A 19,891-nucleotide genomic window follows, 5' to 3' on the forward strand; every position below is an offset into this window, starting at 1 on the left:
CCACACTTACATGTTTATGTCAAGATCATATCCTCTGGCTTTTTCTGTTTCTGTTTTAGTACTGTATTGACAACTGGAAATAGAATTTTCTCCTTTTTATCAAAAATGGTAGATGCTGGGGCCTGAGGAGATGGCTCAGTGGGTAAGTTGTAAGAAGAGGACTTGTGTTCAGAACCTCTGCACCATGTTAAAGCTGGGCATTTTAGTTTATGACTATAACTCAGGAAAAGGCAGAGGTGCAGAGACAGGTGAATCCCCAGAACTTGCTGGAGAGGAACTCTAACTGAAAGGTGAGCCCTAGGTTCAGTAAACCTGTCTCAAAAAATAAGGTAGAGAGAGAAGGAGAAGATGCCTGAAGCCCACTTCTGGCCTCCACATGCATACAGCTTGAAGGGCATACCATCCTACACATGTGCACACACACCCATACTTACACACGTATACCACATACATGTATAGAACACACACATAGACAGAAAGAATGCTACCAGCTGCCTTCTCAGTGGGCATCTCTTGAATATTGGTTTTGTGCTCAGTCCCTTGATTCTTTCAGGCAAGACTTGCCATTCACATCATTCTCTTTTTCTTCAGTGTTGAGTAAAAGTCATGACAGCTCAATGCTTTAAGACATGGCCATCATGTCAGTTGTGGAATGTGAAGCCCTGTCTTTATGGACGGAGCAGTGTGCAAAGCTTGAGACTTCACAACACATGATAGCTGCCTATTGAGCTTCAAGGGGAAAAATCCCAACAGGAGGAAATGACTTTATTATCACAGGGCCTTGTTGCTTTTGAGAGAGCCTCAGTTAAGCTGTTATTCTGTTTGCATATTTCCAGATGCTGAACTTTTTCACTTTAGAAATCACACTGTGTACTTCAGCATTTACAGATATGCTCTCTGTGTATTGGTTGGGTTCATGTTCCCTCTCTCCCACTTTTTCCCCCTGAGATTTGAATATGGGCTAAGGATTTACAAAGTGATGGATGTAGGAATCCACCTGAATTTGGGCAATAATTCTATGAGATGTAATTCTATCATGGTGGAGAAGTGTGCTGGATTGTGTTAGGCAGGAGAAAAGTGGAAGGGGGAGGAGGAGGAGGGGGAGAGGGAGGAAGAGGAGAGAGAAGAGCAAAGAAGAGCATATGAAGAAAATCCTAGTTTAACATACCAGAAACAGTTTTCTGTTATCATCAGGTACATCAGCTGACCGTGAGGAAGGGGTGACAAACTCCATAGTAAGAAGTCTAAGGGACAATGGGGATTTTAATGTCATCTGATCCATTGTGTGACTCTTCCTATGCACAAAACAGTGTGTGCCAAATGAGAATAAGGTAAAATTAAATGAAAGAGTTAGGAAACAGTGGAAAGGACACAAACAGCACTTTGTAGGTTCTAAGTTTGTTGTGGAGACTTATTTATTTTTATTTTTTGGCAATAAGTGTATTTGCCTGTATGTATGCATACATGTGTACATATATATATATATATATGTACACATGTACATCCTGTGCATGTTTGGTGATCATGAAGGTCAGAAGAGGGCCTCAGATCCCTAAAACTGGAGTTACAGGCAGTTGTGAGCCACTGTATAGGTAGAGGAAATCAAAGCCATGTCCTTTGCAAGAGCAGTAAATATTCTTAATTATTGAGTCATTTCTACAGCTTCTGTGTTCTAATGTTCAATTAATACCTTGTCAGGTTTATTTTTAATTGAAACTAGATTCTTCTCTCATACAATAGATTCTGACCATAGTTTCTCCTCCTTCCACTTCTCCCACCTATCCTTACCCTCCCTCTCCCCCAGATCTGCTCCCTCTCCATTTCCCTTCAGAAAGAAGCAGGCCTCCAAGAGATAACAACCAAACATGATAAAACAAGATATAAGACAAGGCAAAAGCCCTCATGTCTAGGCTGGACAAAGCAACCCAATAGGAGGAAAAGAGTCTCATGAGCAGGCACAAGAGTCAGAGACACACCTACTCACACTTTTAGGAGTCTCACAAAACACCAAGCTACACAATCATAACATATATGCAGAGAGCCCACTGCAGCCCCGTGCAGGCTCCGTGATTGCTGCTTCAGTCTCTTTGAGGCCACGTGAGCCCTGCTTAGTTGATTCAGTGGGCCATGTTCTGATGTTGTCCTCTACTCCCTCCACCCATCTTTCCTCCACCTCTTCTGAGGGTTTCATGAACTCCTAGGGAAGGGACCCAATGGAGACCTACAATTTAGACTCTCTCTCTGCATAATGTCTGGCTGTGAGTCTCAGCACCCTCTTCCATCTGCTGCTGGAGAAAGCTTTTCCAATGGTGACTGGACAAGACACCAATCCATCAGTATAACAGAATATCATTAGGAGTTATTTCATTAATTTTTTTTTTCTGCCAGTTGTGTTTGGTTATACCCTAGGTCACTGAGCTCTCCAGTCTGGTTCCTGGTCCCCCAGGCAGCATCAGGCCTGGGCCCCTCATGGCATGGACCTCAAGTTAAACCTGATGTTTATTGGTGGAAGTATTAAGGCAATTCCATGTATTTAAAAGGGAGGTTTATTTTGTGGGGTAACTTACAAGTAAAGGTTACAGGGTCCGGGAGAGGTGAAGTGCAGTCCAGCGGTGTTCTCTGGAGAACTCTGCTCGGTCTGCCTCCAGCATACAGGATCCAGGAACCAAGAGAGCCAGCGCATCCAGATCTCGAGTCTTAAGAGCTCCTGTCTCAGCCCTGCCTTGTAGGTGTGACAGTTACCGGAAGCCTCAATGGAGGTAGTACTTCCAGGTCAAAGCTGGAACAGCTACCCACTACAGATATTGGTTGGCTGTTCCCACTTTTTTTTTTTTTTTTTTTTTTTTTTTAGTTTTTCGAGGCAGGGTTTCTCTGTGTAGCTTTGTGCCTTCCCTGGAACACACACTGTAGTCCAGGCTGGCCTTGAACTCACAGAGATCCACCTGCCTCTGCCTCCCAAGTGCTGGGATTAAAGGTGTTGCACCACCACTGCCTGGCCATTCCCACAAGTTTTATGCCACCATTACCCCAGTACACCTTTCAGGCAGAGGAGATTATAGGTGGAGGATTTTGTGGCTGGGTTGGTGTTGAGGTTTCTCTTTCCGTAGTTTGCAGAATACCTTTCTACACCAAAGAGACTAGAATGTAGGTGTGAAGGCTCTATGCAGGCACCAGCTCAGTGCCCCTCTACATTCAGTGAGCTGTGTGGATGTTGTCCTCGGCAATGGGGCCCCTACTGTTGGTTTTCAGAGAGCAACCTTCTGTCCTAGCATCAGCTTGGGTTGTTTCTTCTTCTTGTTGTTGTTGTTGTTTTATTCTTTTCTCATACATTACATCTCAACAGCAGTTTATCTTCCCTCTATTCCTCCCAGCATCCCTCACCTCCCTTCTCCCCTAGATCCACTCCTCCTCCATTTCCCTTCAGAAAAGAGCATGTCTTCCAGGGCTATCAATCAAACATGGCATAACAAGTTACAATAAGACTAGATACAAACCCTTATATTGAGACCGGACAAGGAAACCCGGTAGGAGGAAAAGAGTCCCAAGAACAGATAAAAGAGTCAGAGACACTCCCACTTCACTGTTAGGGATCCCATGAGAACACCAAGCTACACACCCATAAGGTATATGCAGAGAACCTAGCTCAGATTCATGCAGGGCCTGTGATTGTTGTTCAGTCTCTGTGAGTCCCTAGGAGCCCTGCTTGGTTGATTCTGTGGGCCATGTTCTCCTGATGTCCTTGACCCCTCTGACTCCTACAATCCTCCCTCCCTCTCTTCCATGGGGTCCCCCGAGCTCTGCCTGTGGGTCTCTGCATCTGTTCTCATTAATTACTGGGTGAAGCCTCTCTGTTGACGATTGGGCAAGTCACAAATCTATGAATATAGCAGAATATCATTAGGAATCATTTCATTGACTTTTTTTTGCCAGTCATGTTTGGTTCTATTATCGGTCTATGGACTATCCAGTTTTTGGTTCCTGGCCATCCAGGCAGTGTCAAGTGAGGGCCCCCTCTCTGCTGTTGTTGGTATCTAGCCTTAGTCCATGGTAGTCTGATAGGATGCAGTATGTTGTTTCAATTTTCCTATACCTGTTGAGACTTGCTTTGTGTTCAAGTATGTGGTTAATTTTGGAGACAGTTCTGTGAGATGCTGAGAAAAAAGTGTATTGTGTTTGAGTGAAATGTTTGTAGATATTTGTTAGGTCCATTTGGTTTATAACGTCTATTAGCTCCAGTATTTCTCTATTTAGATTTCGTCCAGATGACCTGTCTAGTGGTGAGAGTGGAGTATGAAGTCTCCCACTATCTGTGTGTGAGGGTCAATATGTAGTTCAAGCTGTAGTGGTGTTTCTTTTACAGACTTGGGTGCGCTTGTGTTTGGGGCATAGATGTTAAGAATTGAAATGTCATTTTGGTGGATTTTTACCTTTGATGAGTATGTAGTGTCTTCCATCTCTTTTGATTAGTTTTGGTTTGAAGTTTCTTTTGTTAGATATTAAAATGGCTACCCCGGCTTGCTTCTGAGGTCCACTTGCTTGGAACATCTTTTTTGAACACTTTGCCCTGAGGTGATGTCTATCCATGGTGTTGAGGTGTGTTTCTTGTATGCAGCAGAAGGATGGATCCTGTTTTTTTTTTTTTTTTTTTTTTTTTTCGAGACAGGGTTTCTCTGTGTAGCTTTGCGCCTTTCCTGGGACTCACTTGGTAGCCCAGGCTGGCCTCGAACTCACAGAGATCCTCCTGGCTCTGCCTCCCAAGTGCTGGGATTAAAGGCGTGCGCCACCACCGCCTGGCTGGATCCTGTTTTTAAATTCATTCTGCTGGTCTGTGTCTTTTTATTGGGAAATTGAGTCCATTGATAATGAGAGAGATCAATGACCAATAACTGTTAATTCCTGTTATTTTGTTGTTGTTGTTGCTGGTGTGTGTGTGTGTGTGTGTGTGTGTGTGTGTGTGTGTGTGTGTGTGCTTCCCTTCTTTTGGTTTTGCTGGTTGACATTTTTTGTGTGTTTTCATGGGTGTAATTAACCTCCTTGAGTTGGAGTTTTCCTTCTAGAACCTTCTGTAGGGCTGGTTTTGTAGATAGATATTGTTTAAATATGACTTTATCATGGAATATCTTATTTTGTCCGTCTATGGTGATTAAAAAATTTGCTAGGTATAGTAGTCTGGGCTGGAATCTGTGGACTCTTAGATCTGCAGGACATCTGTCCAGGCTCTTCTGACTTTTAGAATCTCCATTGTGAAGTAAGGATGTAATTCTAATAGGTCTGCCTTTATATGCTACTTGGCCTTTTCCCCTTGCATCTTTTAATATTCTTTTTTTGTTCTGTTATGTTTAGTGTTTTGATTATTATGTGGTGAGGGGACTTTCTTTTCTGGTCCAATCTATTTGGTGTTCTGTATGCTTCTTGTACATTTATAGGAATGTCCTACTTTAGGTTAGGAATTTTTCTTCTATGCTTTTGTTGAAAATATTTTCTGAGCCTTTTTTTTTTTTTTTTTGGTTTTTCGAGACAGGGTTTCTCTGTGTAGCTTTGCGCCTTTCCTGGATCTAGCGCTGTAGACCAGGCTGGCCTCGAACTCACAGAGATCCGCCTGCCTCTGCCTCCCGAGTGCTGGATTTCTGAGCCTTTGAGCTGGGCTTCTACTCCATTGACTATTCCTATTATTCTTAGGTTTGGTATTATTTTAGTGTCCCAGATTTCCTGGATGTGTTGTGTCAGGAATTTTTATATTTAACATTTTCTTTGTATCCATTTCTTCTATCATATCCTCAATGCCTGAGATTCTCTCTTCTATCTCTCGTATTCTATTAGTGAAGCTTGTCTTTGTAGTTCCTGTGCACATTCCTAAATGTTTCATTTCCAGAATTTCCTCAGTTTGTGTTTTCTTTATTTCTTCTATTTCCCTTTTCAGATCTTGAACAGTTTTATTCTCGTTTTGTTCCACTGTTTGCTTTTTTCTTACCTCTCTTTAAGGGATTTATTCACTTCCTGCTGTTGTTCATTTGTGTTTTCCTGGCTTTCTTCGAAGGATTTATTCATTTCCTCTGATTGTTTGCATTTTTTTTCTGGATGTCTTTAAGGGATTTATTCCTTTCTTCTTTAAGAATGTCTATCATCTTCGTATAGTTGGTTTTAAGGTCTTTTTCTTGTGCTTCAGCTATGTTGGAATATTCAGGGTCTGCAGCGGTTAGGATAGCTAGACTCTGGTCTTCTGACAGTCAGGGCCTGTGGTTGAGCATCACGGGGTCTGCCAGAGTTGGATGAGGGCAGAAGGGAGGCCAGGTGGAGATGGTCTATGGTATCCACAGGAGGTGTGGACATGGGGGAGGGGAGACTGCAACTGTTGTTGCAGAACCAGAGAAGACCCTGAACATTGGGTCTGGGGGAACAGAGAGAGTGGAGAAGGTCCACGGGCAGCCAACATGGTCTTCTGGCAGGTGTGGTCTGTGGCTGAGCAGAGGCCATCTGCCTGGGTTGGGGGCTGGTACACAGTGACAAGGGCGGGAGAGGTGGGGGATGGGGATGATGGTCTGTGGGGTCCACAGGAGGCTTAAACAGCAGGGAGGGGAGGCTGCAGCAAAGGTTCTGTTGCTGAGATGGGGAAGACCCTGAGGACTGGGTCTGGGGGAACAGAGAGAGTCTCTTCAGGTTTTTTAAACTTTCTCATGTACTTATCACGAATTCATGGACTATAGAACTCCTTGGTACTATTTTAAAATGTTAGTTCAGAGGAAAAAAATCAGTGAAGTGTTCAGAGTCAGGTAAATTTTGGTATTGTAAGTTTGATAACTCAGATGGGAAAAATTAAGTTAGTATATTATAAGGGATTTGATTTAGTTTTAGAAATTGAGAATCAAGTCTGGATTTTTGAAAGGAGCAATACTGTAATTAGAGGCTGTAACTCTTACCATGGCCACTGGGTGTCACCAAACACTCATCAATTGCACAAGCACACATTTCTCTTTCTTTAAAAAAAAAAAAAAAACCTTTGAAAAGACCCTTATTCTTATGGTCTGTGAGCACCTACTCCAGAGTTCCTTACATAGGATCCAGGTGGAGGTGTGGGGAGTCTTTGAACCCTCTGAAGCCGACTAAAGCAAATGCTGTGCGTATAATTGCGTTTTCATTTCTTCCCATGAAAGTACACCCGAAATAGATATCAAATGGTTAAGGGGCTGTGCATGAGAAACTGTTAAGTATCAGCGATTCTCTTGCTTTATAGGATTGCGTATAACCAGCATCATTGGGAATCTCTATTTCTGTCAGAGGAGCAATCCTCATGCCTGTATCCCAGCCGCCATTCTCAGAGAATCCATCTTTCTGCATTGCTAACACTGCCCCCCTGAACCGTCCCAGTGTTAACCAGCCCATGGCCTTTTTTGGAAAGCTGCAGCATGCATGTGTGCTAAGACTGTGGAGTGTGCTTCTGCAGCATCGCCTGCGGATTTGTTAGAAATGTAGATTCTTGGGATTCATGCCGTCTGAAACTTTCTACACATTTTGATGTTTCTTCTCTGGTTTCCTACATCGTTGCCTAACTGGAAGCTCCAAAACCAGGCAGCTTGTCTTATTTAGCAAGTTCTAGACACATTGGGGAGCATCATCAATGTCTGCCTATAATTTGGTCCCATATTTGTTATTGGCATCATAGTGCTTTCTGTTAAATACTACTCCCCCCCCCCCCCCCCCCCCCCCCGCCCACTCTCTCAGCTGAAAGTTTTCCTGTGTCTTGCCTAGTCCGCAGGCTCTCAGACCCAGGTAAACACACAGAGGCTTATATTAATTAAAACTGCTCAGCCATTAACTTCCTACTGACTAGCTCTTACACGTAAACTCAGCCCATTTCTGTTAATCTATATGTTGCCACGTGTTCTTGGGCTTTACCTGTGTGCCATTACATGCTGCTCCCTGGACCATGGACTGGCATCTTCTGACTCAGCCTTCCTCTTCCCAGAATTCTCCTTGTCTGCTTATCCCGCCTATACTTCCTGCCTGGCTACTGGCCAATCAGCGTTTTATTAAACTAGTGTACAGAAGCACGATTTCACAGCTCTCTCTCTCTCTCTCTCTCTCTCTCTCTCTCTCTCTCTCTCTCTCTCTCTCTCTCTCTCTCTGCATGTGGTGTGCACACATGTCTATGGTATATATGCATGTGTTGTGTGACATTATTTCTAGGGAGACATGAACAAATGTCTCCTCACCTAGATGTGGATCCTATAAAACACCAAGTCAGGATACCAGCAAAGTCTAGTTTGGTGAACCAAATGGTTTTACTGGGGTCACTCACAGTGGTGTGGGGGAGGGGTTACTTGCAGGAGACCCTTCAAGGAGCTCAGCTGGTCTCTGCTTCTCCCATGCACCTTCGCTGATATGATTTTTCCAGGCAGCTCAGCTTATTGGGAGGTGTCTCTCAGTAGTTCTACTACTTATATATATGCTCAGGGAAAGAGGAAGCTACTAATCTGGTCAGTTTCAGGGACTTCCTACATTTTTTTTTTTTTTTTTTTTTTTTTTTTTTTTTTTTTTGGTTTTTTCGAGACAGGGTTTCTCTGTGTAGCTTTGCGCCTTTCCTGGGACTCGCTTTGGAGACCAGGCTGGCCTCGAACTCACAGAGATCCGCCTGCCTCTGCCTCCCGAGTGCTGGGATTAAAGGCGTGCGCCACCACCGCCCGGCCTCTTCCTACATTTTTAAGTAGTGTATTTCCTGAGTTCATGAGCTTGCCTGGAGGATGAGATATTTTATCTCGGAGAAAATTTTTATACAACATTCATGTATGTGTTCGTGTATGCGAATCTTGTATCCGTGTGCATTGAGTGCACATGTGTACTATGTATGCATGCATTAGCTTATGTGCACTGGCATGTTTATGCACATGCATATGGCAGGCATACTTCTGTGTTTCTAAGATGACTGCAGAGCGAGTCCCTCTTCCTGCTTACATGGCCTCTTTCCCCCTCTGCAGTCCTCCGCCTCACTCTCTTCAGCTGGTCTTTTGTTTGTTTATTTTTTTGTTAACTTCTCAAATTTAACAAGGTCACTTTGAATTCTGTCCCTCAGTTTGAAATATTTTCAGTTCGATTTTTCCTGATAGAGGGATGTTTCCTATCCCAGATTACAGATAAATGTCTTAGGATGCAAACTTTCCTAATTACAGTTTGCTTGTTCCAATGCCATGGTACTAATGTGTTTCCTTTTTAGAGAATGATGGGGAATTAAAGATAGGGATGAGAAAAGTTCCCTTGCTGCTTTTGGGGTCGTCTATCTTTACTCTCACAAATTACACTTCTAGCCAAAGAATATTTTTCCATATGATGGGTGCTAAAACATCCAGTTAGGTGAAATTCATATTTCACTTTTGTTTAAAAATGCTCAAGATCTTTGATCTTCAGGTTTTTTGCATTTCCTTGGATCATGCCAAATGACTTTTTCATGGAAACTTTAACTTTTCCATGAGGCATGAAGAGCTAAAGCGATTAAGGTCACAGAGCTATTTAGCGGCAGAACTTTGAGTAAAACCCATGGATTTTGATCCCCAGCCTTGGGTGCTTTTCATAATCCACCTTGTCAATTTGCATCCACTTAATCACCTATAATGAATTCATTATTTTATAGGTGTTGAGCCTGTTTTTATTTGCCTTGGGGCTTAGGAACTAGAACGTTCTCATGTTGTGTCTACCCGCACGAGAATCCTACTGTCAGTCATTTTTATTGTAATTGTTCATTCGGAACACGTTCCCAGAGAATGTCCTCAGCGTCAGGTGCTTTGGAATGTAATGGCAGCAATAACAGCATTTGGGTGCGATTGTGTAACTCCAAATCCTGTTGTGTGTACTTACCTCGTGTGGTCCTCGCTGCCAGCACTGTGATGAGGGAGACAATTATAGATTCAATCCTGAAGATCTTGGTAATATTTGTTGGGTACCTGTGAGGACAGGCTAGTTGCAGATGTAGCAGGCCAGAGAGACTTTTCTTTTTTGTCCACTTCAGGATTTTCAGACAGTTCCTATGAAAACACTTTGCCAGATATTTGTTCTTCTTCCAGTTAAAGGTTTCTGTCACTTGGTGTTATTTTTGTTCTTTTATTGGAGCTAGAGTTTGACTATGGAGTTTTGGTTGGCCTGCAGCTAACTCACTGTATAGACCAGACTGGTCTCAAAGTTACAGGTCTATTTGATGCCTTTCTTTCCTGAAATGCTGGGATCATGCCTGCCTTATTGTTGTTTTTACATCTCTCCCTTGTCCCATGAGAGAAATGAGACAAAATGCTCACTTTTCTAACTCATGAAATATTACTGGCCATTATAATGCACAGGGAATTCTGTTAAGCAAGAAGTTCCATAAAGAGGGAGAAGTCTAGCCACAAACTTGGAGGTAATAGTAACTTCTAGAGGACCCCAGAATTCCAGACCAATAAATAGGATGAAGATAAATTTTCGACTATTGAAAATTAGTCACATGACAAGAACAGGAACGCCACATGAGTTAAAATTAAACATAAAAATTTCTCAACCTAAAAAGTAATAAAATCTCTCAATCTAAAAAATGATAAAAATGTAAATTCAATCTAAAATGCAATGATAAAAATGTAAATTAAAGCTACAATGTGACATGGTGTTCTTCACCAGAAGGAAAAGTCGGGGTCTGATAATTTCAAGTGCCAACAACTGTGTGGAATAGTGAGAACACAAATACAGATGGGAGGAATGCAAAAATCGTTTTGGAAAACAAGATGGTAGCTTCTTTTCAAGTTGACCTTGTACCTATGTTTTTTTTTTCTTCATATACATTCATCCTAGAGAAAATTTGCTCATATCTGTAGCAGAACATATTTGGAACTATCCAAGAGTTCCCTGTTGAAGCAATAGGCTCCTTACAGCCATGTCAGCAGCGTATGTGTAGCATCAGTGGAAGCCTATACACAGCAGTTACATGCGGTGATGTCACACACAAACATTGGGAATTAGGTGGAAAGAGCAGGTCCAAGAACATTTTGTCGTGTGTTATATCTATAAATGTTCAAAAATAAAAGTCAATAGCCTCTTATTTAGAAATATAAATCTGTTTAATAATATGACTTTTTATTTAAAGTATTTTTATTTCATATGTATGTGTGACTTACCTGCATATATGGCTGTGCACTATGCATGTGCCTGGTGCTCATGGAGGCCAGAAGAGGGTGACCGTAGTTATAGATGGTTGTGAGCCATCATGTAGGTGCTGGGAATCAAACTTAGATCCTCCGGGAGAACAGATAATGCCATGTCTCCAGCCCCAGCATGGTTTTTTAAAGTGCCAAGTGGTTATTTATGAGGATGAGTGTAGCTGAAGAATTTCTCTGCAGATCCCGCCAAGTCCCGCCAGTCCCGGAGCCCACTTATAAAATAAACATACAGACTCTTACATTATTTAAACTGGTTGGCCATTAGCTTAGGCCTATCATTGTCTAGCTCTTACTCTTATATTTAGCCCATTTCTATTAATCTATACTTTGCCACGTGGCTTGTGGCTTACTAGTACCTTACATCTTCCTTGTCCTGGTAGCAGCTCCAGGCAGTCTCTCCCTTCCCTTCCTGTTTCTTCAATTCTCCTCTCTGTTAGTCCCGCCTATACTTCCTGTCTGGCTATTGGCCAATCAGTGTTTTATTTATATAGAGCGATATCCACAGCAGATGAGGAAGAAAATAAATCCAGAGCAGCAAATTAGTTCAGAAGTATTAGAACTATTTTAGTCTCTTGCTGTCTGAACAGTCACATCCATTTGATTTATGAGGATTATTTATATTTTACAATATTGTTTCTTATAGTCTTCTGCTTTAAAATTATATATATATGTGTGTGTGTGTGTGTGTGTGTGTGTGTGTGTGTGTGTGTGTGCAAGAAGAGGTGTGAAGGCCAGGAGACAATTTCAGGTGTCATTCATGAATAATATCATCTACTTTATTTTGAGACAAGGTCCCATGTTGGCTGATAAAGCATCCTTTTTTTTTTTTAAATGCACCGATAATTTCATTTTCCTTGGTCAATTAAATCATCATTACAGAAATGACATGAGATTTTGAGTTCTTTCCACAGGTTTACCTAAACTCCTGGTGACTTTTCCAGTGTCCTTGGCTTTCCTATGTGACCTGAGGCATGTAGAAGACATCTGTGAAGCTAGCAGCCGCACCTACTTGCAATGTGAGTTGACTGTCACCATAGGGACAAAGAGACTGCCTGGATCCTGGCCCTACCTCTACCTTTGTGAAGAGAGTTCCCAGTGTCTCTTTGCACCAGATCACCGGGCAGAGCCAGCCTTCCCATCATCGTTCTCAGGCCTCTTCCTCAGGTAGCTCCATCTTTCCTGTCCTCTTTGACTTTCCCACCAGCGTATGGCCACTGGGATCCACAGAGCTGGCAAAAAGCACCGGCAGGGTGGATATGTCCTACGGGCCTCCAACTCTTTCAGAGGGGCCGTTCCATCATGGATTCCAGCCAGCCTACATATCAAAGCATCTCTGTCTTTTTCAAGTGTTCAAGAGAACATCTGAAAAATATGCCCAGTAAACAGCTCACTTTGTTCTTGCTTAGATTTTAATATTTATCTTCCGATCCAAAGCAACATCTGGTGAATGCCAATGGGGAGAAAGATTAGACATTATGAAAAACAGAAGGCTTCCCCCTTTTTCTTTTTTCTTTTCTTTCCAAACAGATTCACAAGTATGAAAAAAAAATAGTAGAGAAATCTGGCAGATTGCACAATGTTTATTCAAAAGAAGGGGGGTTACGCCCTAGAATTACTGTAGATCTGGGTATTAGAGGCCATACACTTCCAAGGACTCTGAGATTTTAAAAAGGAAAAAAAATACAACAAGCAATACCATGACTGCCTAGATTCAACCCTTTTCTAACAGAATTTTTTAAAAGTGAGCATGCTGGTAGCTGTGCATGGCCTTAATTCCTGTCAGCAGTTCAGTTCCTATGCAGACTGATATCTTATCACCAAACATTGCCTTATGTCTTTATTGCTCATCTGGATAGAACGGTTACAACCAACTTTTTAATGAAGACTGATTTCCTCATTAAGATATAAAACCAAACAAGACCAGTTGCCTACAGTGGAGGAAGTAGTTCTTTTCATGGCTCTTTGTCTTTGTGATGTCCTGAGAAGTCTGTCTTCCCACCAGAACTTTCCACCAGAGATTTGTGGTCAGCCAGAGGAAAAGAATGTTTCCTTGGCTGCTGATGCCTTGAAGGGTGTGATGTGCCTTGGAAGGGATAGTGGGAAGTGAGGGCGTAGAAGTTGTAGTCAGGTACAGCAGGGTCTCAGGATTCACTACCATGTCCACAGATCCTGTTCCACTGATTTGGGGAACTTTACCTGGATATCTTAAATAGTGATCTTGGATTATTTCATGGTCTTTCTCTTTACTGCCAGAGGGGGCTGAAACAATTGTGTCTCAGACCCTGTTACAAGCTGTACCCTTATGTAGAAGTATATTTTCAGTGTAATTGAGAATTTTGCTCAGTATTCTGGCTATTGCAGCATGCTAAAGTGGATGTGATTTATTGAGCTGGAATTCAGAGCTCTTTAACTTAAACACAGTTTACCTTTCATGCTGAAGAGGAGCGGGAAACACACATGGCTTTTAGTGGCTAGTAGGAAAGCAGGTGTGATCTTTGGAAGATACTTTGCTAAGTCATTGATCAAAACTGTAGAATTCTGCATACTTAACATCCCAGAAATTCCACTTCTAGGATTTTATTTTAAGAAAGCAGACAGCAGTGTGTGGTATTTACAAACAGTGATGTTCTTTGAAGTTAATAGTTGAAACGAGTTTACTAATACATCCAAATGCCATGGCACTAAGAGATTTAAAAATCATGCTGTAGAGTGTTTAGTGGGAAATGCTTACAAAGTCCTGAAAAATAAAAACCACAGACCCCAAAGAGGTGTTTTTGGTGACTCTTCCTTCTACGTGCATTGCGTTTTTTTTTTGTACACAATTAGATGCTTGGAAAAACCAAGCTGGAAGGATGTATTCAGAAAGGTCCAAAATGTCTGCCTCTAGGTGGCTATACTGTTGATAGTGTTTATCTTCTTTGTTTAGTTGTTATGTATTTCTCTGTGGAACATATGCTGATTTAACAACTAGAAGACAGTAAACTCTGCAAGGGACATTAAGGAAATCATGCAGCATATAGCTTGTCCACTTCTTGAAAGGTTCTGTTTGAGAACATAGAGTACTATTTTTCCAGGGTCTTTTCACAGAACCCCCTTCTATTAGATGCCATATCTCCTTGATAGAACTAATATTGGGCTTTAAGTTATTTGGCAAAGGCAGATGTACCTGTGGCAAAACTGTGCCCTGTGTATCCATCTATCCAGCTATCTACAACCAACACCTGCCATTCATCTTTTAGTGCGTACAACTATGGTCTAGGTGCAAGTGTTGTGTCAGGGCTAGTGACTCAATGATGATAGGACACAAATGTCAACAACCTTAAGAGGTAAAAAGACGGCAGATGTAGTGATCATGTGTGATGACTATTATATACTTATAAAGTGTTCAGACTCTTTAGACACCCTGCTTAGAGGAATATTTCTAGGAAGAGAAGGTGCCACTGTGGAAATTCAGGTAGTGGAGGCAGCAAGGACAAAGTTACCATGGAGTTTTATGACCTGGTCAAAGGCTAGCTCAGCAGAAGCAGAGGGAGAAGAAAGTAAAGTGACTCTAGAGAGAAAAGGAAAGTTCTCTGGGAGATATGGGAAGGCCTTGAAGGGCTCTAGATTTTCTATTAAGTGAGGATGAAGTCCCTGTCCAGTGTCTACAGTGAATGCATGGCAGTATTGGGAGTGCTGGAGCCTGAGGCTCTTGGCTCACAGTGCACTTCATATAATGTTGTCTGTCAGCATCTGTGATGAAAGCTTTGGTGGAGATGTGTGTGGGAAGAGAAACCAGAGCTATGCAAGGCAAGTTCTGCTTAAGTGCGGAAAGAGAATTCCTAAAGGAGCTTTTATTACTTAAAGAGAGCAGGACCTTATTACCTGTTTTCCTTTGGATCCGATGGCATCAACTGAAAGAGCAATAGATAGAGAGTCTAGAATTGTAGGTTTTAGAACTATTATTACCATTGTTTGAATGAACATTTACACCACATTCTCTTAACTATTTATGCTTATCCTTCTATATCTATAGTCATATCATTATCTATATATTTGTTGATATCTCAGTTTATTTATATACTTTAATTTCTTTTCTTTTTTTTTTTTGGATTTTTCGAGACAGGGTTTCTCTGTGTAGCTTTGCACCTTTCCTGGAACTCACTTGGTAGTCCAGGCTGGCCTCGAACTCATAGAGATCCTCCTGGCTCTGCCTCCCGAGTGCTGGGATTAAAGGCATGCGCCACCACCGCCCAGCACTTTAATTTCTTTTCAAATCTGATCAACTCTACCTCCTCATTCATAAAATTTCTGTGAAAGTAAACATGGACTAATTGTGTTTGCCAAACTTTGAAATTTTGTAAGTGTAAATCTAGTTTTGTTTTTGTGTCTTTGATACTGCCTGTGTGGAAGGTCTAGTTCAGATATCATGGCTTCTCTGCCAATTTTAGCAATGGCTTTTAAATGACCACCAACTCTAGTGAGGTCATCAGAGACAAGTTAAAAAAAAAGAAAAGAAAACTATAAGTCACCAGAAATGGGGTTAACCTTCCAGAACAGAAGACCCTCAAGAGAGAAGATAATGTGTTGGGAACAGGCAAAGTTCTGTTGGGAGCAGAGTGGCTTGCATCATTTACTCAGAACTTTGCCAGAGAGGCCAATGACAGAGAGGGATGATGGGCAAACATTTTCCCAACTAACTATGGGAAAAATGGAGAGTTATGGGGATTTAGAAAACTCAGTTTGACATGATCCCTGAGAAAATTGTAGGAGGGATTATTAATTAGATGGTTTATGAGCTTCCAGAAATAAAAGTAGCCATCTGGGAACCAACTCATATGGAATGTGGTTGGGTCGTCAACCAACTTCGTTTCTTTCAGATAGGCTCATAAGTGATTGATGATGTAAACACAGAGCGAGTCCTTCACAAACTAGTCGAAGACTCTGCTCCAACCCAGCAGCAGAAAAATAAGTAGAAGTAAAGAAGGAGAAAACAACTTTGGGTTGCTAAGCCCCACAGAGGCTTGACAAGCCTCAGATTGCTTTGAAGTCAGGTATTTGCAAAATCCGTTTTGACTTTGCATTTGTTTCTGTTTCCATATTTTCAAATATTACATATCATTTTAGTTTTCTCTGGTTTTTTTTTTTTTGGTGTCTGTCCTGGATCTTGCTCTGTAGCCCATGCTGGCCTCAAACTCACAGAGATCTGCCTGCCTCTGCCTCCTGAGTGCTGGGATTAAAGGCGTGCACCCCCACCACCTGGCTGTGCTATTTTTTAATAATTTAAAATTTATTCTTCAGGAATTTTATAAACATGTACAATGTAATTTGGTCATATCCACCCCAGCCCTCTCCAGCTCCCCCTGGAACTCTAACACAAGTCCATCCTGAGTTCACATACTCTTTTTCTCTCCTTTTAAAAATGCATGATATCAAATGAAAGTTTATCTCAATAACTGTAGTTGTTGAACACAATCTTACTATCCACCAAATACAGTCCTAAAATGCCATACTCAATGGATCCAAAGATAGCTGCAAGAAAAAAAAAACCTGAATTATAAAAGGGTCACCCCTCAAAAACTGAAAAAAAAATGTATTTGTTCTTTGGAATATGGAAGCAGGCAAACAAGTGGGATGTCCCATTACATTCGATGGACTAAAAAGGAACATGAGATTTTAGTCTCTGAACAGCCAAACACTTCCCATGCAGAAGTCTCAGTCATCCAGCCTGGAGTGGAGCCAAATTATACTCCTTTTCTTTTCAAAATAGGTAAACCACTAAGCCCAATTGGTGCTAACCATCCATGTATAGGTGTGGGGTCATCCAAGGAAACCTAGTCAATGCTCCAACAGCCACACCTTCCTCAGTGAGCAACTTCCAATAGCTGCTCAGCTAGGGGTGGGTCTTTAGGAGCCCTTTCCCTATCCCTGCTGGATTTTGACTGGCTTTATCATGTGCAGACAGCCACATTTCCTACGAGTTATGTGTCATGGCCATGTCAAGTCCACAAGAAAGCATTTCACAGCTCTCTTCCTCATCCTCTACTTCTTACAGTTGTTCTACCCCCTCTTCTGGGATGTTCCCTGAACCTTGCGTGGAGGGAGGTTGGTATAAATGACTCACTTATAGATGAGTACCTAGACTCATTTATTCTCAGCACTTTGGTAAGTTATGAATCTCTGAACTAACCACTCACTACCCTCTATGAGCAATGTTGAGAGCAATACAAATCAGTGCAAAAAAAAATGGTTAGAAGGCAGTTTGACAACCATTTTCAAAACAACAGTATGTTCCCTACTCAGACCCATGACCTCCCCAGACATGGGCTTTTGACCAGGTCTATTTTTTGTTGTTTTCTAACTGATGCTACATTACTTTTCTCTGAATCTTGCAGAGTGAATGGCGTTCCAGGAGCAAATGGGTTGTATTTACCCCCACGGCTCCATTCGCCTTCTGCATGGAGGTTTAACTAGAGAGATGATGGCGTATGATTTACAATGTATTTGAAACATGGGTTCAAATCAGTGAACTGAAAATTTTAGAGTTGAATGTGGATTCCAACATTTCAACAATAACATGGCTAACATCACTGCTACCCAAATTAGAGCAAGCATTATATTTATTGGCCACTTACTGTATACTAGGTTCTGTTCTAGTCATTCAGTGTGCTTCATAGTACTCCGTTCTCTACCACCTCTACAAAGACAGGTGCTAGATTGTTAGTAAGTATTTTATAAAAGGGAAAGCAAAGTTTGGTGAGTGCTGTCTCTGGTGTCATATCGATGGTAAGGATCTGTACTGGCATTCCATTATAATTCACTTGCTTCCACACCTTTGTACGTTAAGGCTGCCCCAAGCTCTGTTGAATATATATAGCACAGTGAAACCTCAAGTCATTGTAATGCTGATGCTTTGAGATCCTTACCATCTTCAAGTAAACATCAGGCATACAAAAGAACACAGTGTTAGGAGCCATGGGTAGTACGTTTCTGATGCAAAGAAAACAGAACCTCAGTGGTTAGCCTAAAGTCTGTATTAACTCTGGATGGTGTGATGTTAAAATACTGTTGACACTCCATAGGTCTAGAACATGGTGGTTATGGAAGTCATGTCTTTGCTAGGCAAATACAGTCATCATTTCTAGCAAATTGTCTGAGAAACCATTTTGATGTTGATTTCAAGAAAGAAGCTAGAGTTTGACATGATTTATAGTCTCTCAGTCTGTGACCTTTGTCCTTCCTGCTGCTCCTTTTGACCCTCCTGTGGGATCTGACATCTTCCTGGCTGATGTTAAGTCAGCGCCTGCAAATCTGAGGGACCCAGCATAGGAAGCACAAGACCCCATTTCTGATTTTGACACTGAATAAATTTGTGTTTGGCTTTATGTAAATCCCCCTGATCTCTTTGGGTTACCTACTTCGTACTTCTGCCTAATTCACAGGCCGAAATGAGACCTTGCATATAAAATTGTAGGAAAGTATGAAACATCATGCATTATTATGGCTAATAATCTTTGAGTTCATTGCAACAATGCCTACAGCCAGGATTATTCTTGAATAAATATCACACCTGTTGGGGAAACTGCTCTCGATTATCCATACTTCCACCTTCTCTAGACTGTATATTTTAAGACTCTCTCTAACTCCGTGTGGCTGTTCTTCATTGGAAATCCAGTCTGCCTTCTCTTTTTAAAGCGAAAGGACTTTGTAAAGTGAATGTCTGGGATATAACTGGTACATATATCGAATCTCCTTAGTCTGGGCTGTTAAGTAAGTTTAATTAATTTACTAAGTTAATGTTCTACTGCTAGCAACAGAGCCTCATTGCCATCAGCTGGGGAGAGGGAATTGAAAGTCTAAATGAGCTCATTTTTTCACAGTTGGAATTAGGGACCAGTTAGCCAGTTGTGAGGGTTTTCCAATTTCTCCATCTGCCCTGGAGGGATTCAGGCAATTCTCTCCCCCAACACTAAGTGTGAGTAAGATCAGGAAGAGGTACAGGGATAAGAGAAAAAAAAAAGCCCCAAACAAAATAAAGAAACCCAGCTCAGGATTTGCTTCCATTTTTAGAACTGAAAGTGCAGTCTGGGAGCTGCTTGTTAGGTGGGGTTTGGAGAGCATCTGCTCATGTGCCTAATTTGGAAAAGAAGAAAGGCCTCAGTGAAGGATATTTAACTGTGTGCGCTTTCATTGCTGGGTGAGCAGATAAAGGAAAAACAAATAAACAATAAAAGAATGGAAACAAAATTACAGAAATTTGCAAAATTTGACAAATGGTGGCCTCTAGTTGCCACAAGCTAACGGCTTGCAATGATTAATAAGAGTAAAAATAATTGCATTTCATTAAGATTGATGACACCCCATTTAACCTCCCCTCTTGTTTCAGCCCTAAAGTGGAAAGAGATGAAGTTCTCATCTATAATAGCTCCTGTAACATTACCATGGAAACTGAGGCAGAGATGGAGTGCGAGACGCCTAATCAGCCAATTATCGCCAAGATTACTGAAATACAGAAAAGCCGGGGCCAGAACACTCAGGTATAATCAAATCTTTTTTACAGACTAATTCAAATGGCTCAAATTAAATTTGTAATATTGTGTACATTAAAAAAAACAATTTAGTCCAAATGGCAGCGATATATAATATTAAATGCTCTCAAACTTTGAGGGGCTGATCCAGTGCTTAGCATCTGAATTCATAGTTAACTATGGTTAATCATATATTTTCTCCAAAACAAATGA

The 19,891-nt window shown here is 41.5% G+C and overlaps 1 protein-coding gene across 1 annotated transcript in view; it reads left to right on the plus strand.

The window, feature by feature from the left end:
- The window catches only part of Pkhd1 (PKHD1 ciliary IPT domain containing fibrocystin/polyductin), a 471,509-nt gene that overhangs the window by 79,603 nt on the left and 372,015 nt on the right, over positions 1-19,891 (plus strand). The window contains exons 33-34 of the mRNA XM_052743962.1: positions 12,113-12,335; positions 19,537-19,687. Of these exons, the coding sequence (XP_052599922.1) occupies positions 12,113-12,335; positions 19,537-19,687 (374 nt within the window). The remainder of the gene's footprint in view (positions 1-12,112; positions 12,336-19,536; positions 19,688-19,891) is intronic.

Source organism: Peromyscus californicus, unplaced genomic scaffold (genome assembly GCF_007827085.1).
Source record: "Peromyscus californicus insignis strain IS unplaced genomic scaffold, ASM782708v3 Scaffold_19__1_contigs__length_69161282, whole genome shotgun sequence".
In the NCBI taxonomy this organism is placed as follows: domain Eukaryota; kingdom Metazoa; phylum Chordata; class Mammalia; order Rodentia; family Cricetidae; genus Peromyscus; species Peromyscus californicus.